The 21,487-nt window shown below is 39.5% G+C and overlaps 1 protein-coding gene across 2 annotated transcripts in view; it reads left to right on the top strand.

The window, feature by feature from the left end:
• Positions 1–1,218: 1,218 nt before the first annotated feature.
• CNGA3 (cyclic nucleotide gated channel subunit alpha 3) overlaps positions 1,219–21,487 on the top strand; it is a 36,734-nt gene continuing 16,465 nt past the window's right edge. Inside the window, exons 1-3 of one of the 2 annotated variants that reach the window (XM_062601575.1) lie at positions 1,219–1,400; positions 11,913–12,044; positions 18,978–19,094. In XM_062601575.1, the coding sequence (XP_062457559.1) occupies positions 11,944–12,044; positions 18,978–19,094 (218 nt within the window). In that variant the 5' untranslated portion in view covers positions 1,219–1,400; positions 11,913–11,943. Of the gene's footprint in view, positions 1,401–1,623; positions 1,976–11,912; positions 12,045–18,977; positions 19,095–21,487 lie in introns of those variants that run through there. The other variant, XM_062601574.1, reaches the window with a different exon arrangement.

The raw sequence follows: 21,487 nt of genomic DNA, 5'->3' as shown, positions 1-21,487 counted from the left end.
CATTCTTACTTCATGGTAAGAAGACTAGCTGCTTGAGAAGAAGAGACCTTGAATTTCTCATCAGGGTTTGAAGGTTTTAAAGACATGCCCTTTTCTCTGATTACTGCTTGTTGTGTGGCATACTTAATGTTTCATAACTAAAATAACTCTTAGAGAGTGGAAAACAGTGGGTAATTCTATCCTTCTCCATAAACACAACTATTTTAAGTATGCTTCTAGTGTCAAGTTATGTTCAATCTAGCTGAAGCAAGTTTGTGCAGCAAATTCTATCCAGCATGCCGATGCAGCCCTGCGGCTTAGTTCTGAATGACAGAGGCTTTTGTTGCCTCTTTTTCCAACTGAAAAATCATTTGAAGGATCTTTCGTACGTAATACCTGTTTCCAGTTTTTCTGGACCTGGTGAAGAGCAGACTCAGAAGCAAAGAGATGAAGTCTGGGGAGCACAAAAGCCAGGGAACAGTTGAACAGTGAGTTCACCTACGATGAGAGGCAGGGAAGTTGCTCATCTTGGACAGGTTGAGCCAGGGTGGAGGTGGGCTCCTTGCTAGCCCTCCTCTACAGTGAGAGAGGGCCCTAGTGTTAAAAACAAACAAACAAACACACACCCTTATTCAGCAGCTGACGTGGAGGAGAAATCCCTTCGCATTAAGGAGAAGACGCCAGGCCCACCAGCGTCGTGACTTGCTGAGGGACGGCGTCTCCTCGTGGTACCCCGACGCGAAGGATGTGCAGGGTCGGTTGGGGCAGACACCAGGCCCCAAGGAGCCGGCTCGCTCCCCACGGCTGAGGAAACGTTTCCAGGCGCCAGCAGCACATCCCACCCGCCCTGCGGCCGGTCCCCCCGCGGCACCTCCTCACCCAACCCGCCCCAGCAGCCCCGCTGCCTCAACGGTCGCCCCCCGCCTCAACGGACAGCGCCCCGCGCGCGCACGCGGCGGGGGGGGGGGGGGGGGGGGCGGCCGAGCTCGGCCCCCCACTCCCGCCCCGGGAGCGGCAGATTAAGGCGCCGCGGGCGGCGTGTGGGAGAAGCCGGGATTTGCGGGGAAGCGGGGAGGGAGGCAGAGCGGAGGAAGCGGAGGCAGAGCACGGCGGCTTTCTCGCGCGGCGGCTTTCTCGCGCGGCGCGGCGCTCTCCTCCCGAGCGGCGGCCGGCCCCGCTGGCGACGCCGCCGAGCCGCCCGCCCTCTCCGCTCAGCATGGGCCGCGGGGCGGCGGCGACGGGGCCGACGGCGACGGTGAGCGCGGCCGGGAGCAGGATGGCGTCGGCGGCGGGACCCTGCCCGGGCGAGAGGGACTGAGGCCGAGGCGGGTTGTGCTGCGGCCTCGCCCCGCGCTGCTTCCCCGCGCCCTGCCGCCGCGGGAGGGCGTGAGCGCCCGCCGGGGCGCAGCGCCACCGCGCAGGTACCGAGCGGCTCCGCGGCTGGGGCGTCGGGGCCGCCGCGGAGGGGGCGCTGCGGGGCCTGGCGGGGGACAGGGGTCGGTCGCTTTGCGTGTCGGCGACGCCTTGTGGCCTGCGTCGCCGCGGGCGGGGGCGGCCGGGCGGGCCGTGCCCCCGGCGGGCTCCCAACTTTCCTCGGCGTGGCTGGAAATGTGCCGCGGCGCCGCCGAGCTGCTTTGACGTTTTGATCCTTTCCGAGAACTTAACAGGATCGCAAAGCCCTGCGAGCGGCTTTGCCCGGTGAGCCGGGCTTACGCTCGCGGGCCTCGACTGTAAGCTGTGCGCGCCGCGCAGTGGGGCGGCCGCGGGGGGCCCCACTCCCCGCGGCTCCGCCGGGCGAGGCGGCCGGAGCCGAGCTTTCCCGGCGCCCCGGGAGGGGAAGGAGCGGGGCACCGGCCGCAGCCACCTCCACGAAGGACGGCGCTGGCTGCCCGTACGGCTGAAGGATGAAGTCCCCAAAGCGCAGGCAGTCGGACATATAAGAAGGAACTTCTTATTTCGGATACTGCAAAAACAGACCAAAAAAAGCCGTAGAACCGTGAGTCTGAAAAAAACCAGTAACGTACCCTGTGTTGCTTTTGTATTCTAAAGCTTAAGTCAAAAGTTTTAAGTAGAAACATATCGTACAAGCTCCCCCCCCCTTTTTTTCTTAGAAAAAAAAATTGAAATTATTTGATTCCATCAAGCAAACAGTCATATATCCATAGTTAAGATTCTGTTCAGGACATAAATCTATGAGTGCAGAATTGGGGAATTACCTCAACTCTTGGTAACTGAGGCATCGTTTCACCAGTTTGACCAGTGTGTCTGTAGCTTCTCTGCTCGCAATTACCTGTGATACAGGTGTGAGATTGACAAACCCTACATAAAGAAAATGTTCACAACTATTACAAGTGGGAAGGCACATATCTTCCCTGGGTTCCTGGTGTTGCAGGAACTTAGGTCAATCCAGTTGAATTTGTATTTAGCAGCATGATGTTCTTTGCAAAACTTACTGGAGTGTAAGCCAGAAAATAATGTGCCTAAGGGTGTGCAAGATACAGTCATTGCTATAATCTGTGTCTTTCTCTAATGCATCATCCACTCAGTTGGTAATGGGAGAAAGACAAAAAAAAGCCAAGGAAAAAATGACTTGAACATTACTTTTTACTGCTGAAGAAATGGTGTTAAATGCAAATGTTGACAGGATTCAGTAGCAAACATTTTTTGCTATTTTTTATTTTCTAAATTTAGAGTTATTACAATCCAAACAAGTAGTAAGAGGAAACTATATCTAGTTTTCTCAGCTGAGAAAATTGTAGTTTCAAATTATTTTTTAAATAGCACAACTTTGCCTTCAGTCTGCACACTTATTCTCTCTCTGGTATTTTTGTATGCCATTTTCTTTGAGTATGCATGCTAAAACCACATTTTATATACTCTTCCCTTTCTTTGCAAAGTGATTAGAAAAGTACACAGTTTGTATGATAATGGAACTGTCAGAATGTCTAGTCGTCTAGAGTAATCACCATAAACAAGAAGTGACCAATTTGAGAGAAAGAACTCATCAGCTCTGAAAAATTACACACCATCCTTCTGTGTCAGCTTCCTTCAGCTTTGCTTTCTGTGCACCTCTGCTGACCCCAGCCTTTGTCATCCAATTTGCACCCAAGCTCTGTCATTTCAGTTCAGCACGTTATCCTGCAGCCTTCTCCAATGTCACCATCTCTTTTTATTAGCATCTTCTTAAATCCTCTTCTGTTGAATGCCTTGCTAGTGCTGGTAAAACGTGTCACAGATTACCGCATGTTTTCTTTTCCTAGCCAAGTAGGATGGGTGTGATAGTTTACATAAGGTGGGCAGGAGTGAACTCAAAGGAATACATAGACAGGTATGGCCTTGTACACATATACAACCATACATGTATTTTCTGTAGCTACTCATTCAAAAATCTGAATTTGTGGTGTTTTAGCTATGTTCATGCCCCTTTTCTGTTCACTTTTAACAGTTACTTTGCCAAGTAAATATGTTGATCGGGGTGTGAGAATCCTTTAAGCAAGCTTATTTCCATATTTAAACATAGGTACCTGCTTCATGTTAACCCAGATGGGGAACATAAACAATGCTATGTGACTTGGGTGTTCAGTCAACAGCAATCAGTAATTTACTGTATTGTAATTTACAGTACTATATTCAGTATTCACAGCAAATTTCTCCTGAACAGTTTCCAGTTTAAAAAATAATAAATTCATACAAAATCTCCAGCCAAAAAGTGAGTAAATCTTAGAGAACTGAAATGTATTACTAGTCATTCATAGATACAGAGGGAAAACCAATCCAAACAATTGAGTTTATTCAAAAAATAGTTTTGCTACTTCAAGGCAGCAAGAAAAAAGGTTCAAGGACCTTTGTGGACCAAGTAGATGGTTTAAGGGCAACCTTATACATTAATTCTAAAACTGTGAATATGTATACATATATTAATATGCAGTGTTGTCTGTATTACATGCAAGTCCTGGAGTATCTGTGAGTAAAATGCATTTATTTGAGAGATCCTAGTACTGAGGTTACTAGGATATGAATATAAATTAATTTCATTTTCATGAGATAGTAGAGCCCAGTGATTATAGAGAATACGATATGATTCAGCAGATAGTCACATAATTTCAAAAGCATATTTTTTAAAAGAGCTCATAGGATTTTAAAATTGCTATTTCAAACTCTATTATGCACCTTGATTCACGAGGAAAGGAGAAAAGGGCAATGTGGTGCAGCCTGCTTAATATTTCTTCAAGTTATTTGGGGCTTGATCCAGTAGCCTTTATATAAAGCTGATTTCCATGAGAGTTTGCCAGAGTTAAATCTGTAGGTTAATTTACAAATCTCCAAGTCATGGGAATAAATGGAAATAAATAAATAAATAAAGAGTTACCTTATTGTCCTTGAATCTTACCTTTGCTTAAAGGTTTAGTTTTGGAAATTCACGTGCCACCAGTACAGGTAGGTAGGTTGAAACTGCTGACTATCTTAACATATAGCTGAATTACGGCTATTATGAAATGATGTGCTGTAACGAGGATCATGTAGTGAAGGTCAAATCCCCAAATAAATCCCAAAGACTTACTGGAGTTGCAGCTGAGAGACTGTGTGAGGATTTGGAATGTGTCTTAAGTAACATGATGTAAGTGAGTCTATGCAGCTTATCAGTGATTCCATAGTAATACGTAAGATGTTTTTGAAAGGTTCAAGAACTATGACATTACAATTTTATAAAGGATTGTATGCATTTGTGTAGTTGGTAACATTACCTTTTACTTTGTCACCTTGACAGAGTATTTTGCCTTGAAAAGCTTATTTTGAATTCTGTCGTGTTTTCTGTCCAAAGCAGCTCTGAGAATATTAAATGGTGGTGTGAATGGCTTGATCTGCCATCATTGCTTGATAAAAATATTCATTTACTTCAGAAATACAAAGTTTAATGATGTCTTGCTGCCTTACAACTCTAGATTTTCAGGAGATAGATTAAAACCTGATTTCCAGGGTTTAGCACTGTTAGAAGATGGTATCTTTAAATGTTAATCAGGTAAATATTGGTACTGCTATATTAATACTGTCTCTTCATTCATAGTAATGGCAGCAGTAGATGTAGTTTGCCTGAATAGTGCCATTATCGTACAAACTGCAACTCCTCTGTAAGAGAAATGTCTCTACTGCTTTAGGTGCAACAGAAATCTTTCTAAATTATGTATCTGAAGTGGTGAAATTATGGATGAAATTCTCATCTAATACAGTCCAATATAAATCTGATATAAATCAGTACAAATTTTCCAGGTTTGCATTTCCTATATTGGGAAGCAGAATTTGTGAATTTTTATTTCTAGCTGACTAAGTTATTCCAAAAAAGTCTTGGTTTTGCAACTCTGCTTTCCATTCTAGTTTAATTATTTTCAATTTTAACTATTATTATAATTACCCGTTATGTATAGCTTTATAATAACATGTATAAACTGATGCATTTCTTCAGTGCAGTTCAGTCCTCTTAGGCACTAAAGCTGTCATAACTAGCAGTTCGTCTACTTAACAATTTTGGCACATTTTTGGACTGAGTTATGGTGAGTTACATTCTGCCCAACAGAGGAAGTGCCAGAGCAGGCCACATGTGAACTCTCAGCCCACTCCTCTTAAGAGGCAGAATACACTATGTTAAACCTCTTCCATCGATGTTTGAACTGTCACGTCTTACTGCACAATTTTGGCAGGCTACACTATTCATTTTCGTGGCTTAGCCAGTGACTTACTAAGCTTGATATAATTTGATCATATTTAAATGTGTGTTTGCTGGTGTTTTTACCTGTAAGCAGGTGAAAAATTGTCTTAATCCTAAGCCACCAAGTTGTTTAGAGGCCTTGATTATGTCTTAATTCCTGCAGGATTCTGAAAAGAGGCGTTCCCATGACTGCCCTGGTGTGTATTCCCAGAGCACAGCTAACCGGTTAGAAAGTATATGTAACTGTATCCCATAGCCTGTTGTTCGGGCACTCCACAGAAAGGGAGCAACCAACCTGGTTTTGGCTTGCTAATTTGGAGCAGACTTGAGCAGTGTCTCGTTTCTGAGGTGCGTTTCGTAAGTACAATGTAGTTTGCTGCAAATGGGTGAACAGATGAGAAAGAAGGGGTTATTGGTTGTGGACTGTGTGCCACCTCTTCTTGGCCTTGGGTTAGATGCCTGGTTATTTTCAGTGTCTCTCACACACACTTCAGTCATTTCTTATAGGCTAGTATATGTAACTTTCTTCTCAGCATCTTATTCTTGGGTACCTAATTTTCTTAATGCTTTCTGTAGGAAACCTAGCAGCTAGACTTAAGAAATCAGGATGGTAGTGTTCCTAAAAGTTAAATCCTGCAATCTTAATGTATTTAGTCCTAAGTCTTTATTATAGTGATAGAGAGATGATTAGAACCTGATTTTCAAAATTAAGAAATGCTTATCTGAATCTGAAGTGTTCTTATGTTATTTGAACACACAGTTTTGTCAAAAAAATGACTCAGTCTTGATAAAACCAGTCTTTTATACCAAACAGTGCATATAAAAGAATTTGACATGCCACATGAGTTGCTATTGAATTTTAAAGGAAGAAGATTAAACAGTACAGCTATCATTAATAGATAGTTAATTGTGTTTTTAGTAGGATAATATGTATTTCTCATTTAGCTTTAATTTCTGTCTTAATGATTCGTGCAGCCAATGTAATAAAAAGAGTGTAGAATTATTATTCATTCTTTCAGATTAGTAATTGGCATCAGAAAAGAAATATTAACTGAGAAAGCATGTTATAGTTCTTCTTAGATTTTTTGTGGTAAAGATATCAGTCTTTCAAGGGTTAGAATTGTTGCAGATGGATTTTATTTTGCTGTATGACACTGGAAATTCTTCACTTCTGAAAAATAGAGCAACCTGAAGCAGTCTCTGTTTTCTATAGTTTGACTCACTCTGCTTAAAAGATAAGTCACCAAGTTTTGGAAAACTAAAAATTACAAGAATACTTTGAGGATCCAGTTCTGCAAACTGGTTGCCTAAAACTGGATAACTAGGTTCAGGCTCTGAGGACTGTATGTGTACATGTGTATGCATATGTCTCTTTCTGTATGTATATGTGTATCTGTGTGTGGGTGTATGTGTAGAGTGAGTTAAATTGCCTATGATCTAAATACCTGTTTTAAATGGCTAATATGGATTTATCAGACTTGCCAGCTTTCAGGTAATTAAGTTTTACCCTCAGTGTAATTTCTAGCTTTAACTATTCAGAGCAGAGAATGTACTTCAAAGACCACAGAGACTGTATAAAAGGCAGACATCTACTGCAACAGCTGTGTTTTAAAATACAAATATAAGCGGTCTTCAATTCTTAAAACTGGCTTATAATTACCTGCTTTTAGTAGAAGTAGCAGGGTTGTGGATACCAACTAGCTGAAAGTATCTCTCTGTGGCCCTGAGAAAATGCTTGAGGAGATTCACCCCTTTCCAACATTTTCTTGCTTGCTGGCTCCTCATAGCTCTGTGCTTATCGTAAGATGCTCCCTATCCCTACTTAGTCTCTTGTGTGGCTAGGGATCCAGTTTTGAAATGCTGATCTCCTCTATAGACACACAGAAACCTCCATAAACATAGTTGTCATCAGGAACCACAGAAGCTTGAAAGGAAAGAATATTTCTCCTTAATAGGATGGCCAGCAATTTGGCAGCATTTTATGTAATGTAAATAGTTGAAATAGCAGGAAGTTGTCCTAAAATCTTCCTAGTGTAAATCATGTTATTGCTTTACCAGTTGTAGATATGATAGGTCATATACATTACTCAGTAGAGTATGGCCTTTCTAATGGCTTTTATGGAGCTCTACTGTGAGATTCATCCCATTGGTTTGAATGTCCTTATTCAGTTCATTTAGCACACAAACTGTAGGGATTTATCTTTTCTTTTGGAATATGTAGGAGTAGTTGTATGCAGTAAGAGTTGGCCTAGGAAGAGCTGGCTTCTGGAGGTCTCACTGCCTGCATTGTAACCAAATTACTGTGCTGTTCATTTCTACTGGTCCTGTGTTCTGCTGTCTGTACTACAGCTGGGCATACATGGCACAATTTAATAATGAGCCTCTATCCACTCTCTTTATATCCTTCCTAACATATATAAATGTATTTAATTTCTTAATAGTGGGGTTGTAGCTCTGTGACATTATTCCCTCCTCCTTCCCTCAAGTCTAGTGCAGTGCTGAAGTTCATACCACACTGCGTATTAAATTGGGATTTTACAGTCAAGATCATGCTAAGGGCTCTAAAATGAGCTCCAAGTTTGTCTACATGTTTTGATTTTTCAGCTTCCTATTTATTGCCTTTCTAGGGTGAACAAGCCCCAGTTTTCTTTATCTTTTTTGATCATTATCATCCTTGGTCATTCTTGCTACTTTTTTTTACATCTGCTCTTGTTCTGCAGTATCTTTTTTTTAAGAGGAGGGCTGATAGTGCTCCACACAAGTCTGCATTGTTCTTTCACTGAGCAGTTTAAATATTCTTTGTATTAATAGCTTTTCCATGTATACATCCTCTCGTCTTGTTAGCTTTTGTGTCCACAAGCCTGCATGGAGCAGGGGGATTTCATTGAGCTGATGTATATAATGATGCTTCCCTTTCTGAGAGCATATAATTAATTTGGAAGCATGTATGATAGTTTACATATTTTTCACCATTATGCACTGACTTGTCTTTTCCTATATTGCATTTCATTTGCCATCAAGCTGACAAATTCACCTGGTTGATGTGAGTCTCTCTGAAGTTCTCTTCACTCCTTTTTTGTTTCTCTGGACCATAATACTTTGTGCCATCCAGAGATGATCTTGTTTCAATGCTCTCCCTTTTTCAACATCATTAATGGCATTGGTTTTCATATGGAATCCTGAGGAGTAATATTCTTAACCTTTTACTATGATAAAAATTGACACTTAGTTCTGCTCTTGCTTTCTGTCTTCTTGGCTAATTTTTCATCCAGGATAGTGTTTAGATTCATGTCCTGCGACTATTCTGTTTCTTTAGTAGCATAGCTTGTGAAAGTCTAAATAAAGTATACAACTGTTTCCCATACTCACTACTCTATCAGCGTATTCAAAGCATTCCGGCAGATTAGGAATATCTAATTCCAGTATCTATTAGTAGTGTCTAATTCCAGATTAACAATATCTAATTCCAGGAGATTAGTAACATCTGAAGAAGCCGTGTTATTTTCAGGTTTAAAGAAATGCTATACTCAGTGATTTCTAACCAAACTTCCAAATACTGGTACAGAGATTACTGATCTGGGAATCCATATAGCGCATCTAAAGCTTTTTAAAATACAGTGACAGTGTTCAGTACTCTTCCAGGGCAGAGCAATGTCTGTTTTCATTGAGATACTACATTTTGTTGGTAGCAAATTAGCTATATCATCCTTAAACTTCAGAAGGTTTTTATTATCTCATAATTTAACTGTGTAAACCAAATTACTTATTTGATTGGAGATTATAAACCAGGTGACCCTCATTTAAGAACCACTGTGAATAGACATCAAGTTAATTGATGATGAATTAATAGCAGCCCTAATGACCAGGGTTATTGTTGTGTTAGGTGACAGAACTAGTCAAGATCTTAACTCACTACTAACTTTGTGTTGGAAATAATCCTTAGCAAAAAAGGTCTGTGCTTCTCAACTCATCTCTAATCTTATGAGTTGTTCTGTTTTTTCCCTCCATCAAGCTTTTAAAATCTTGAACTAGGATAAAACGGAAATCTAGTTGAGGAAACACAAGATGCTGTTCAGTGAAACAGTGTCAATTTATCCCTCCCTCCTGCAGTGTGATACAGAATTCTATTTTGATTTAAAGCTCCGCCAAATCATTTTATTTTAAAGCAGAGCAGGGACAATGCAGAGCAGTACAATCCAAGCAGCTTGTGCCACCATACTGTTAAAAGTTTTCTTTCCTGGTATTTAGTATAGCTCAGAGCAGTAGAAATGGAAAAGAGGTACTAGAGAAGCAGAAAGAGCAGATATTAGTAAGCAGAAGCAATTTGCTACCAAACCTTACTTTCTGTTTGTACATAACAATTTGCCAGCAGGTGAACCTGTTGCTCTGTTTTAAATGAAAAAGTTGTGACACCCTGACTGTTACTTTGTAGTCTCCTGTTATAACCTTAATTCTTGAAACCTGGGCAATGGGACAGAGCGTAAGGTGTAGACTACATTTGCAGATTTTGCTAAACTGAACTTTGAAAATACCAGTAATGACAGAAGGAAAAATAGATTTTCTTCCTATCTTGAATTATATTCAAATGAATATGTGAGAAATGGGAGTTGCCCTAACACAATTAGGACAAAATAAATGTTTGAATATTGTGCATAATATTGCTAGCCTGTAATTAGGTGTTACAAAGTCTATAACAGAAGTAATAATTGTAAATCAAAAAGATTTATGAATAATTTTCCTAGAGATGAAGTATTTTTGGTATCATACCATTTTTGCAACCTATTCATTTGATAAACTTATTAAATATTTTTATTTCAGAGGCTGAATTATTTTAAAATAAAATGTCCTAGAGATTTTTCTAGACTAATTCCATTATTTCTGGACAAAATATAAGTTATTCTGTTTTATATTTTAAAATATGTTGAATAATTTTAGATATTATATATGGTTCCCTTTAGTCCTCAGAGAGCTGAGTGAAGAATAGGCATCAAGTATCTATTCTAAGAAGCTGAATGCATAACAAAGACCTAATCATGAATGGTGAACTTTTGGGGAGAATAATGCAGTGGAGAATTTTAGTTTTTGTAAGATCTGTATCTCATTTGCTGCTATGTTGGATATGTGTGATCGTTCAGCCAGAGTTACAGGGGAAAAAAGGACAGTAGATGGGCTGAGGCAGATGAATGGTCCCAAAGAGAACTTGGTGTCTCAGATACAAAGATGCCTAAATGGAGTTTGCTAGGTCACTTTAGAACTTTTGCTTCTGTCTCTCCTTTTTGAGACATTTATCTTGAATCTTAAAACCTGTTTTGCAGGGCTCAAAGATGGAGCTCAGAGTTGCCAGAGGATCTTCACTGAGCAGCGTAAGCTGCTGTAAATTGCTGATTGCATTGACTACTGGTTTGTAGATTTTTGCTTATTTGCGCTGAAAGGTGGTTATATTTTGGGTAATTTTGGCCTTGATTCTGTGACTCAAGACTTTGTCATCAGGTTTTGAACATGGTAATAGCATCCTTAGCTTGGAGATGTGTTATGAATTGGATTTATTAATTCCGGTAAAGTATTGAGGGCCAAATGTGGAACTGAATTTCAGTGAGTAGCTTTCTTAATTCTTTGGAGCTGGTCTGCTAAATACCTTAACAGAGCTTGTCTTGAAATCTTATAATGAAAACGATACAAGAAGAGGTAATGGAAGAATAATTACTACATAATACACAATTAATGCATGGTATATTTTAAGCTGGAGCATAAGTTTTGATTAATTTTTTGTTTTGTAAATATGCAATTTTGCAATTAAAAACTTCATGATAGAAGAGATGTAGATTAAAACAGCAAGATCAAGTTACGGTTGAATAGGTTGAATAGGTTGTTCTAGCACCTGTATCACCTCGTTTTTTTCTTGATTTTCTAAACTTAATCTTCTTTTAACAGGATTTAAAATGCATTTTCGTTATGGATAATATGCATGACAATGTGGGTATTCATAAACCTCAGAGAATAAAAAAATACATTGTGCCATGTAACCCTTTTCTTTGGTTTTGATGAATTTTCTTTGTTGCATTTTTAGTAGTGGTTTTCCTGTCTAATGCAATAAATCAAGGAATGACTTTTCTTCAAATGGTCAAATTTACTTTTTGCTGTTCCGTTGCTTTTAAAAACCCCACTTTTTAAGTGCTGAGCACATTTCTGTTGCTGTCTGTACCAAATGCTTTTTTTTCTCCTGTTTCAGCTATCACTTAGATGTTGATATGTAAAGCAAAATGGCAAAAATCAACACGCAGCACTCCTACACTGGTATGCACAGGCTGTCTGTCAGAAATACTGATGAAGACATTGAAAGGATTGAAAATGGCTTTATCAGGTAATATATTTCTTTCATCACAGTCAAGAGAACTAACACTGCTGCGTAATTTAATTTATGGTATCCCTGTAGCTCTGCATTGTGGGAGTGCAGTAGCATCTTCTTGTTAACCCAGTACACTTAACTGACTTTTAATGGTGAGTACCCAAAGTACAGAAGAGATGACAACAGGGAAGTTATCATGTCTTGAAGTTGTGGAGCTAGAACCTATATTACTTCAGGAATAAATCCCATCCTCACATTGGTTGGAATAGCATAAACCCAATAAGGAGAACCCCCTTTCTGAAGTTACTGCTCAGATTGCAGGGTCTGTGGTGAGAAAACCTATGGGATTTGGAGAAAAAGGGATCCTCCCAGTGCCATGAAGTGAAGAGCCTTGGGAAGGTTTTTAAAAGTAGTATCTGCAAATTCCCTGAATCCTGTGTTAGGGAGCATATATGGCATATAAAGAATATTGACATTTTTATGTTGGCTTTTCAGAGTCTCTCACTGCACAGTAGAACTGTAACAGTTCCTTTGTTTTCCTCTTCCTCTGTTTAGGTAGTTTTAAAGTGACTACGTAAAATGTGTCAGTGAGCATGTACTTGTACGTTACACAATACCAGCCATTTTCCAGTCTGGACGAATCCAGTGTGCCTGCAAGAAATTATGTAATGCTCCGTAGCACCTTAATAGCTTGCAAAAGTGCATAGCTTGCTTTTTAGCCTGCTATGATCAACTGCCTCGGCTATTTTGGCCAGGTCAGACTGTCTCTTGCTGATAAAATGTGCTCCCAGACTACAGTATTCAGAAGCCTGTTGGACTGATAGAACTGCCAGTATTGTAATGATTTTGGATTTCAAGCTCCTAACATGTAGTATAGATGTGATCCCTGTCCCCATGCAGATTTTTTTTTTCTCTTCCTCCATTGCTTACATGGTGTTGTCTGGCATGTTGACATATCTACGTTAGTGAAAATGGAGCTGTTTTTATTTTGTGCAGTATGGCCTGCTTGACTTAGTTATACTACCTCATAGTCTCCTTGGGAGATCTTCAAGGGCCATGTTCCTTTCTCTCCATTTACAGTGGTATCTCAGAAACAGGGAATACACAGATCAAAATGAGCCTCTTTCTTCCCTTCTTTCTCTTACATCCTTTTAGGAGAGAATATCAGTGATTGACAGCTTGGAGAGTGGAATTACTTGCAGTGATGTGAAAGTGTGGTTGTAAATGTAGAATCAGATGATCACAATCAGCTGCAGCTTCAGAGGCAATGACTAAATTATGCCAGCTAAAGACACTGAAATATGAATTGCACTTTATCAGGATGATGATGATCCTGAAAACGGATTTATTTAAAACATGCTGTTTGCTGTGATCAGCATTATTACAAAGAATTTATAGAGAAATAAAAAGATACAAGCTCACTCTGTAAAAGACATCTCATACTTAATTGTTGCTGTATTGCTAAAGTGATTGCCAGTAAGTATATATAACATCCTTATTTCAAAAAAAAATCTATACATGCAAAACTATATATGTACTTATTAGAAGACAATGTTGTTTAGACTGCTCAATCTGTAAGAATGTGATTGGTATTTACCAGAAGACAAATTCATAGTTTATTATGCAAAACAAAAGCATTTCATTCCATTCCATTTTGCAAACACGAAGTCTTTTTGCCTGAAATGAAAATGGGAATGAAGACTCAAGGGAATTTCAGGAAATCCAGAATGATTAAAAAGATTAGTAGTGGATCTGGAAAACTGGGATATGAAGACAATTAAATGTAATTGTTGCGGGTATTGTCTGTCACAAACATCAAAAGATGTTTTTCATTCCAAGATCTGTACTAAGGCTTCAGTCATTATCAAATAGAATAGAAACTTTCATCTTCAGATCTTTATGTTGAAGAGCGATGTGGGACACTGGTGTTTAACCTACATCTCGGACAAAATTCTGATATATGTTCTTTAATTTCCATTTTGATTTAAAGTAAATCTTTCCCAAAGGAAAGAAGCCTATCTGAGATTGTAGCTCGCCTGTCTTGTAGTAAAATTTAAAACTATAGACTTCAGAAAATACAGATTTTCTAGACTAGTTAGATTTCTCCTTTGCCTTTGTCTTGCTGTAGCTCCTCTTAGCTGTAGTTCTACAATGCAATTAAGCACATCATTACTTATTCCCATTAAAGTCAGTGGGTGTTAAATTTATGCTCAATGCTTAGGATGTGCTTAAGTGCTTTTCTTTCGCAGAATGATGTATTATCAAGGCAAAGCATACACTGAAATAGTTAAAAGAAAGCTGTTGGTGATCTTGAAGCTCTCATCCTCTATTAAGCAGAAGTAGATGGTTCATGTGCCCCTAGCATTACAGTAAAGTGCACTATAAGTCGAGCCCATTTTATAAAACAAAAATCAACAAAACAAAAAGTGGGGTATTGATTTTTAAAATCCAGCTTCTCTATGAAAGCATCTCATGTAGGAGAGGCAGCAAATTAGCTTACAGACACAGTCTGCCTATTTAGGTGTTGGACATCGGGTTCAGCACTGTAAACGTCTGAATTTCACTGTCTATGTGTGAGTAGGTGTCTCACTATCTTCCCCTATCATCAGTGGAAATTTAGTCAATACTAGTAGTCAGTGGACCCTAGGGAACTGTTCAGTGTACTTTGAAGTCGAATAGCTCTTCAGGCTCCTTTGACTATATTGATTATGGGAAGTATTCAGTTACCTAAACATAGGTATCTAAAGCTATTTGAGCTATCCTAGAATATCTGACACATCTAGCTGGGGCTAGTGGATATGATGTGAGATCTGTGTCCTCTGGAGAGATCAGATAAAGTACTTTAAGGTATTCCAAATGGTACTAGACTCCTGTATTGAGGCAACTGAATCAGTCTCTAAGACCTCAGTTGACTGTAATGGAAGCTTATGTTCCCAGCTCATACCTGGAGTGAAATCCCACCCTCAGAAATCTGGGTAGTACCTTTTATTCAGAAGGACTTACGGGAGTAAGGTAGCCTTCAGAGAGCTGAAGAGAGAGATGTGAGAGCCCTTGAGGCGAGGAGCAGAAACCTCAGCTTCTCTTAGTTGTCTCTAAGATGCAATGACTTGGCTACCCTGTGAAAATACAATGTCTTCCAATGTAAGCCCAGGAGGCACCATCTGGTGTTTCTGCTGTGTAACCTGCTCTCTGTTTCTTGGTATGTTGCGTGTTCGCATGTTCATTTCAGACCATGTAATAACCTTGGATAGCAATGGCAATATTACTGGTTTGTTGCAGATATGAGACCAGAGAGACCAATAAAAAGTGAAACGTGCTTTGAAGATGTTACATCAAACGCTCCATTTGATAACTGTCCCTCTGCATTGATGTAAAGCCAATTGGCAAATGAGGCATCTTGTGTCGTCTGAACAGGATTGAGAGAAGTCAGGAACGAATATCTGAGTGTTACAATATGGAATTACAATAATAGAAAAGTTCATTTTAGGTTTTCTTTTTGATTCACATTTTTGTGAATTAAAGTGGAATATATTTATGATTATGCTGTGTAATGTTGGACAGATGCTTGTGTAAGGGTTATCCAGTGGAGTCTTTTGTGTATTGTTTTCTGATCTTGTTACAGATATACATAAGCTGTATTTGTAAAAGTGAAATTCAACCCCTTTAGTACTGTTTCCACCAAACAATTTTGATTTTCCTGTCTGTACGTTTTATATCTAAAACCTTAGAACATAATAATGAGTTTACTTATGAATTGTTATATTTATTTACAACGTAAACCTAATTAGGGAAAGTCTTGGTGCATGTACAGACTAATAAAAATTTTTTTTTTTGAAAAAAGTCAAGCAACAAAAAACAAAATACAGACTTTAAAATTTTCATTGAGTCCATAATCCCATCCAATTGTGATTCCAGCGGTTGAATCTGAGAGTTTTACCATTGTCTCCTACAACTTAGCAGATTTTGTTGGAGTAGCAGAAGGTATCAATTTTCCATTGAATATGTCTGGCTACTTATTGGTAGGGATCTGACCCAAGAGTCATTTAAATCATTGAAAATTCTTTCATCAATTTTATGGGACTCTGGATCAGACCTGCAGATGATCAGATTAGGTCACATTAAGCATACCAACTTGTTTTGACAAGACTAAAAAAATTATTTCTTCAGCATACTTCTATTGCTGAACACCGAAGGCCACATCCTCAGTGGCAGCCAAAATCAAACACAGAGCCTTGGGCATGCCTCGTGGAGGGTGCAGAGTGCAGGGTTCCCTATAGCTATTGATAGCAAGAAGACAGGCAGTTGCCAAGATTTTAGAGGATGTTACAGAGGTACAAAATACCATGAGTTTGTGTAGGGACAATGGAGCGCAGCTTTTCCAGACTGCTGAGGAGTGTGGAGGTGACTGCTGTGCACACACAGCCTTTGACAGCTGATGTACTTAACATGCGTGACTCTACGCTGGTAAATGGAGCTAGTAGGATGCAGCGTATTCCTTTTAGCATCTGACCTAGCTTGTTCAGGGCTCACTCAGCTATCTCTGTATTATTCTGCATAGTTTTTCTAGGCATTTCTTCGAAACAAATCTGGGATTTGCAGTCTTAGCTTTACATTATCAGCAGATGCCTAAGCACAATAGAGTTAGCAGTAAAGGAGACTGGGACCAAAAAAAATTTGCAAAAAAAGAAACAAATGAGGAAGGCTAGTTAATAGTGCCTTTTGGATACCAAGTCTCACCTGCTGCCTGGCTTGTATTCTTACTCATAAGCCAGCACAATTATATCAAAATAGAACATCTTTTGGTGGTGACTAAAATTGAAATTAATCTCCCTCTGAGGCTTCAGCAGAAATCTCACTGGCTTGATCTGCTGGGTCTGACCTCTGTGAGGTGTTTTAATCTGTGTTTTCTGTATTACTAATCACTTTCTTTTGTGACCCTGATACTTAATTACCTGCATTTAGAGGAAATATAACAACTTAGTATATAGTCACTAAAAGTATTTGATTTACTGCAAGTTAGTGAGGTACTCCTCATTATCTGAGTCATATAACTGCTTGGACATACACTTTTAACCCTTAAGCCTCCTTTAAGGCTATATATTTCTTCCAAATATGTTTTTTTCACAACTGAATTCTGAAGCTTGAAACTATTTACTGAGAACTCTCACTGTCTTCTTTTAAAGAAATGTGTTTTCAGGACTTGCCAGAAAGATTGGCAAGTAGGAAGAGTACTAGCAATATTAGAATTCAGTACTGTCTAAGATCAGAAAAGATGTATATTTTTCTATGAAAAGGAATATTGCAGACTTTAAAATAGCCAAAGTGGTGCAGTGTAAAAGACTATCTAGTTCAATATCCTTTTTCCAGCAGGGCTGTAAGCAGATACTTTGTCAAAAATAAGAGGGCAAAATGCAAGTGTCTGCAACATACTTTCTTTCAATACTGTCTCAGTCTCCAGCTCAGGAGACTTTTTGAGCTGAACATAGTTTCTACATGTCTGGTAATCTTTAACAGATTTCTCTTCCAAGAGTTTGTTCATTCTTCAGAAGCAATGCTGGCTTTGACATCCACAGTATTCTCAGCACAACATAAACCAAGTTATGACGCTTTTTCAGTACCAGTGTCTACTGGTATCCTCTTATTAAAAGAAAAGAAGAAAACAATTAAGCAGTTGAGAATTCTAGAGGTTTCTGGACCTAGATTTTGTGGCGTGGTTCTTTGTGGAGAAATAATAAAGTTCTGATTCTCTGTCAGTTCCTCTGCTGTGAGTACATACAAAACTCAGTTGCTAATTGCCTGCTGGTAGGCATGTTGTTGCCAGTTCTTAAAAAATTTTTGCAAATATCATTGTAATTGGTCTTTTTCTGACAGTCCTGAGCAACGTGAGAATCCTTTCTTGCATTACAAAGGGGGAAGAGTGATCTTTACTGAATGTGATGCAATCTTGCAAAAGTGAATCCTAAAGAAAGAAAAACACAAAGAAAAACCCAGGAGACAAATAGAGAGATCCAGAGCAAGCTTTGATAAAGTCCTTGTTCCAATGAAATCAGTTTCAAAACTGGAAGAAGAGGAGGCCAAAGTTTTATCTGCTTTTCTTAAATCCTAATTATTTTAGTGCTAATAGGCAGTCTTACAATTATGGGAATCCATGGGAGCTGGCAGGCACTGCACATGGCTTTATGTTATAATCACTATGTCCTATTGTGTGCAACTGAGTTGTTGTCTTGTTTTCTTCCATGTGGCAATAGCTTGAAGTGCCTCATCTCATCACACAAAAACAGCTTTGAAGATCTGTAGTCTGTTCTGCTTTGCAATAGGAGAACTTTCCTTTATGAAGCAAGTAGCATTAAGCCTGCAGTCATGCAGCTGGTTGCAAGAGGCTAGTATGAAGGGCAATGATGCTATTCAGGGCTAACTACTGTAAAATCATAATTTTTCCCTTTCAAGTCAGCCAGGAGCGAAAGGAAAAGAGAGGTGTGTTTGCTTTGAATCCTAAAAGGAAGAACATTGATAGGAATTCCAGACTGTTAAACGCAAACAATATCTGGAAGAACAACACTGAAAAAAAGCAGTGGGAAGTTGCTATAACGTCCCCTAGAGATGTTGGACTCCGTGTTGAATGAAAGTTGCTGATGCTTTAAGAAGGTTTTAGAGTAGCAAATGTTGCTTTCCCGTATGATGTATCTGCACACCAGGGAAGTATTTACCAGTGAAGAATCAGCTTCTGAGCTTGCTGGGATGCCAGAACCTTACCTGACTTCATTAAGTGTTGGGAGTTTCCAGAAAAGTGGGAGCATAGAATTAGCTTTATATTTAGCATATCCTTTTAGAAAAAGACTAATTTACCACATTGTTTTTTGATGCAGTGGTGGAAGGAATTGGATGGGAGGAAATCTACAGGAAGCAGTGTGGAATTCTTAAAAATTCTTTAAAAAATTGCTTTTGCAGAACCCATTCACTTTGTGAGGATACATCTTCTGAATTGCAGAGGGTCATTTCTGTGGAGGGAAGAGGCCTACCTGAATCCCAGACAAGCTCATTCGCAGGTAGAGGAGCAATAGCAAGGTAATGTGCTAATGAATGCCATTTCTATTACTAAGTGTAACATGCTTGAAAATGTCTAATCACAATTTGGAGGTAAATGAAGCGCTGTCACTTTCCAAGAAAAATGGAAGGAGTCCACCTGAAAAAAGTCTGTAAAATCAACAGAAGCTGCTTTTGACTTTGATTGTGTACTTCTACAATTTTTAGAAACCTAGAGGTGCTGAGTGAACTCACACAGATTAGTCTAAACAAGAGAAAAGATTTATTTACATGATCAGCTCTGAAAATATATTGAATACTGAGGAAATACTTAAAATGAGGTCAGACTGTAAAGTAAACGAGTATTTGGTTCTGGCTGATCGCTAATGCAATGTTAGTTTCCTGTCAAATATAACATAATGATTGTTCCATTGTTGGTGGTTGGCTTTGACAAGGGAGGAGACAGGGGCTTTTGTGTTGGGAGTGCAAGGGTTGCTATATATTTTTAGAATCTTGTTATGTTTACGATACATAGGGAGCCTTACTGAACAGAGTCAATCTAGGCTAAATTTTGCTTAAGTCATTTACTTTACGTAAACCTAAAAATGTTCCTGAAGTAGGGCAAGTCATAGAATCATAGAATCAGTAAGGTTGGAAGGGACCTCTGGAGATCATCCTGTCCAACCTCCCTGCTCAAGCAGGGGCACCTAGACCATGTTAGACAGGGTTGCATCCAGGTGGGCCTTGAAGATCTCCAGAGAAGGAGACTCCACAACCTCTCTGGGCAACCTGCTCCAGTGCTCCATCACTCTCACAGGGAAGAAATTCCCCCTCACGGTCAGGAAGAACTTCCTGTGCTTCAATTTCTACCCATTGCCTCTTGTCCTGTCACATGGGACAACTGAAAAGAGTTTGTCCCCGTCCCCTCGACACCCTCCCTTCAGGTACTCGTACACGTTGATCAGATCCCCCCTCAGTCTTCTCTTCCCCAGGCTGAAGAGGTCCAGCTCTTGCAGCTGTTCCTCACAGGGCAGATGCTCCAGCCCTCTGATCATCTTTGTAGCTCTATGCTGGACTCTCTCCTGTAACTCCATGTCTCTTTGTCCTGGGGAGCCCAGAACTGGACACAGTACTTGAGATGAGGCCTCCCCAGGGCTGAGTAGAGGGACAGGATCACCTCCCTCCACCTGCTGGCAGCACTCTTCCTAATGTACCCCAGGAGACCATTGGCCTTCTTGGCCACAAGGGCACATTGTGCTGAAGTCCTTTTCTGATTCAGAGTTTCTGTATCTGATTTAAATAATTCCAGCTGAAACTACAGAGCTCTATCTGTCCTCTGATACCGTTGATACATTTGCTACAGAACATACTCAGTTTAACTATAGAATATTTTGAAGAGCAAAGAATAATTGGTTACAAAACTAGTCACTTAAAGAGCGCAGTTTACATTTCAGCATTTTGGACAGTGGAGAATAAACTTGCCTTTGCCTGTTGGGTTGTCAGATAGTAACACTGCTGTGTGTAGATTACTAAGTCTGCAAGCAATTGGTTTTAGGTAGAAGATATGTGTGTGTGTGTGTGTGTGTTGTGTGTAAAAATATATGCGTATATGTGTGTATGTATATATATATAAACTGTGTTTGATAACTTTCTTTTAAATCCTTGTTTATATTCTTTATTCCTTTTCAGAACAGTTTGAATTACATGTATGTGCGACTAGAATTACTTATGCCCAGAACCTACAAGGAAGCCTGAGATGAAAACATGAATGCTTAGCAATTTAGATGTCATGGCAACATAATATGCCTATTTAATGCAAATTCTGAAGGACGTAAAAAAACATTGTTTGTCAGATTTCACTCAGAGTTTTTAATTTGAGATAAAAAGTACAAAAAGGGTGGAGATAATATGTCATGGCAGAAACCAGAAAGGAGTATTTCTTTGTTCAAATAGAGAAGTTTTCAATCTTAGATTGTAAAATTTGTTTGGCTCTTTAACTAATGGGTCTGTGTCTCATCAAAATGTTTTAGGTCTTAATGTAAGAAAGCTGAGGTCTACAGGCAGAGAAAAATTTTGGAGGTTAATTTTGTGTTTTTTAGCTTTCTTTCAATAGGATGATGAATCTAGTAATTAATCTCTGACTTTTATGTGGAGTGTTATGTTCTTCTTTTGTGTCTTAGGTAGACCTTGAATTCTCTTAATTGTTGAAAGTATTAGATGATTTGTATGATACAGTCTTGGCGTAGGAATGAGGAACTAGAAATACGTCTTTCTGATTTCTGATAGGCGATATTGTTCCTGCCTTTTTTTGTTCTTTTTCTCTCAGAGTAAGAGATCTTGGGCCAAATATTTGAGATGCTGTAGCATTAGACCCTTAAGAACTACACTCAAGAAGATATACTTTATAATAAGATTTAAGTTGGTCATGTCATCAC

This window comes from Rhea pennata, chromosome 1 (genome assembly GCF_028389875.1).
Source record: "Rhea pennata isolate bPtePen1 chromosome 1, bPtePen1.pri, whole genome shotgun sequence".
NCBI classification, from domain to species: domain Eukaryota; kingdom Metazoa; phylum Chordata; class Aves; order Rheiformes; family Rheidae; genus Rhea; species Rhea pennata.
This window is presented reverse-complemented; position numbering and strand designations above follow the sequence as displayed.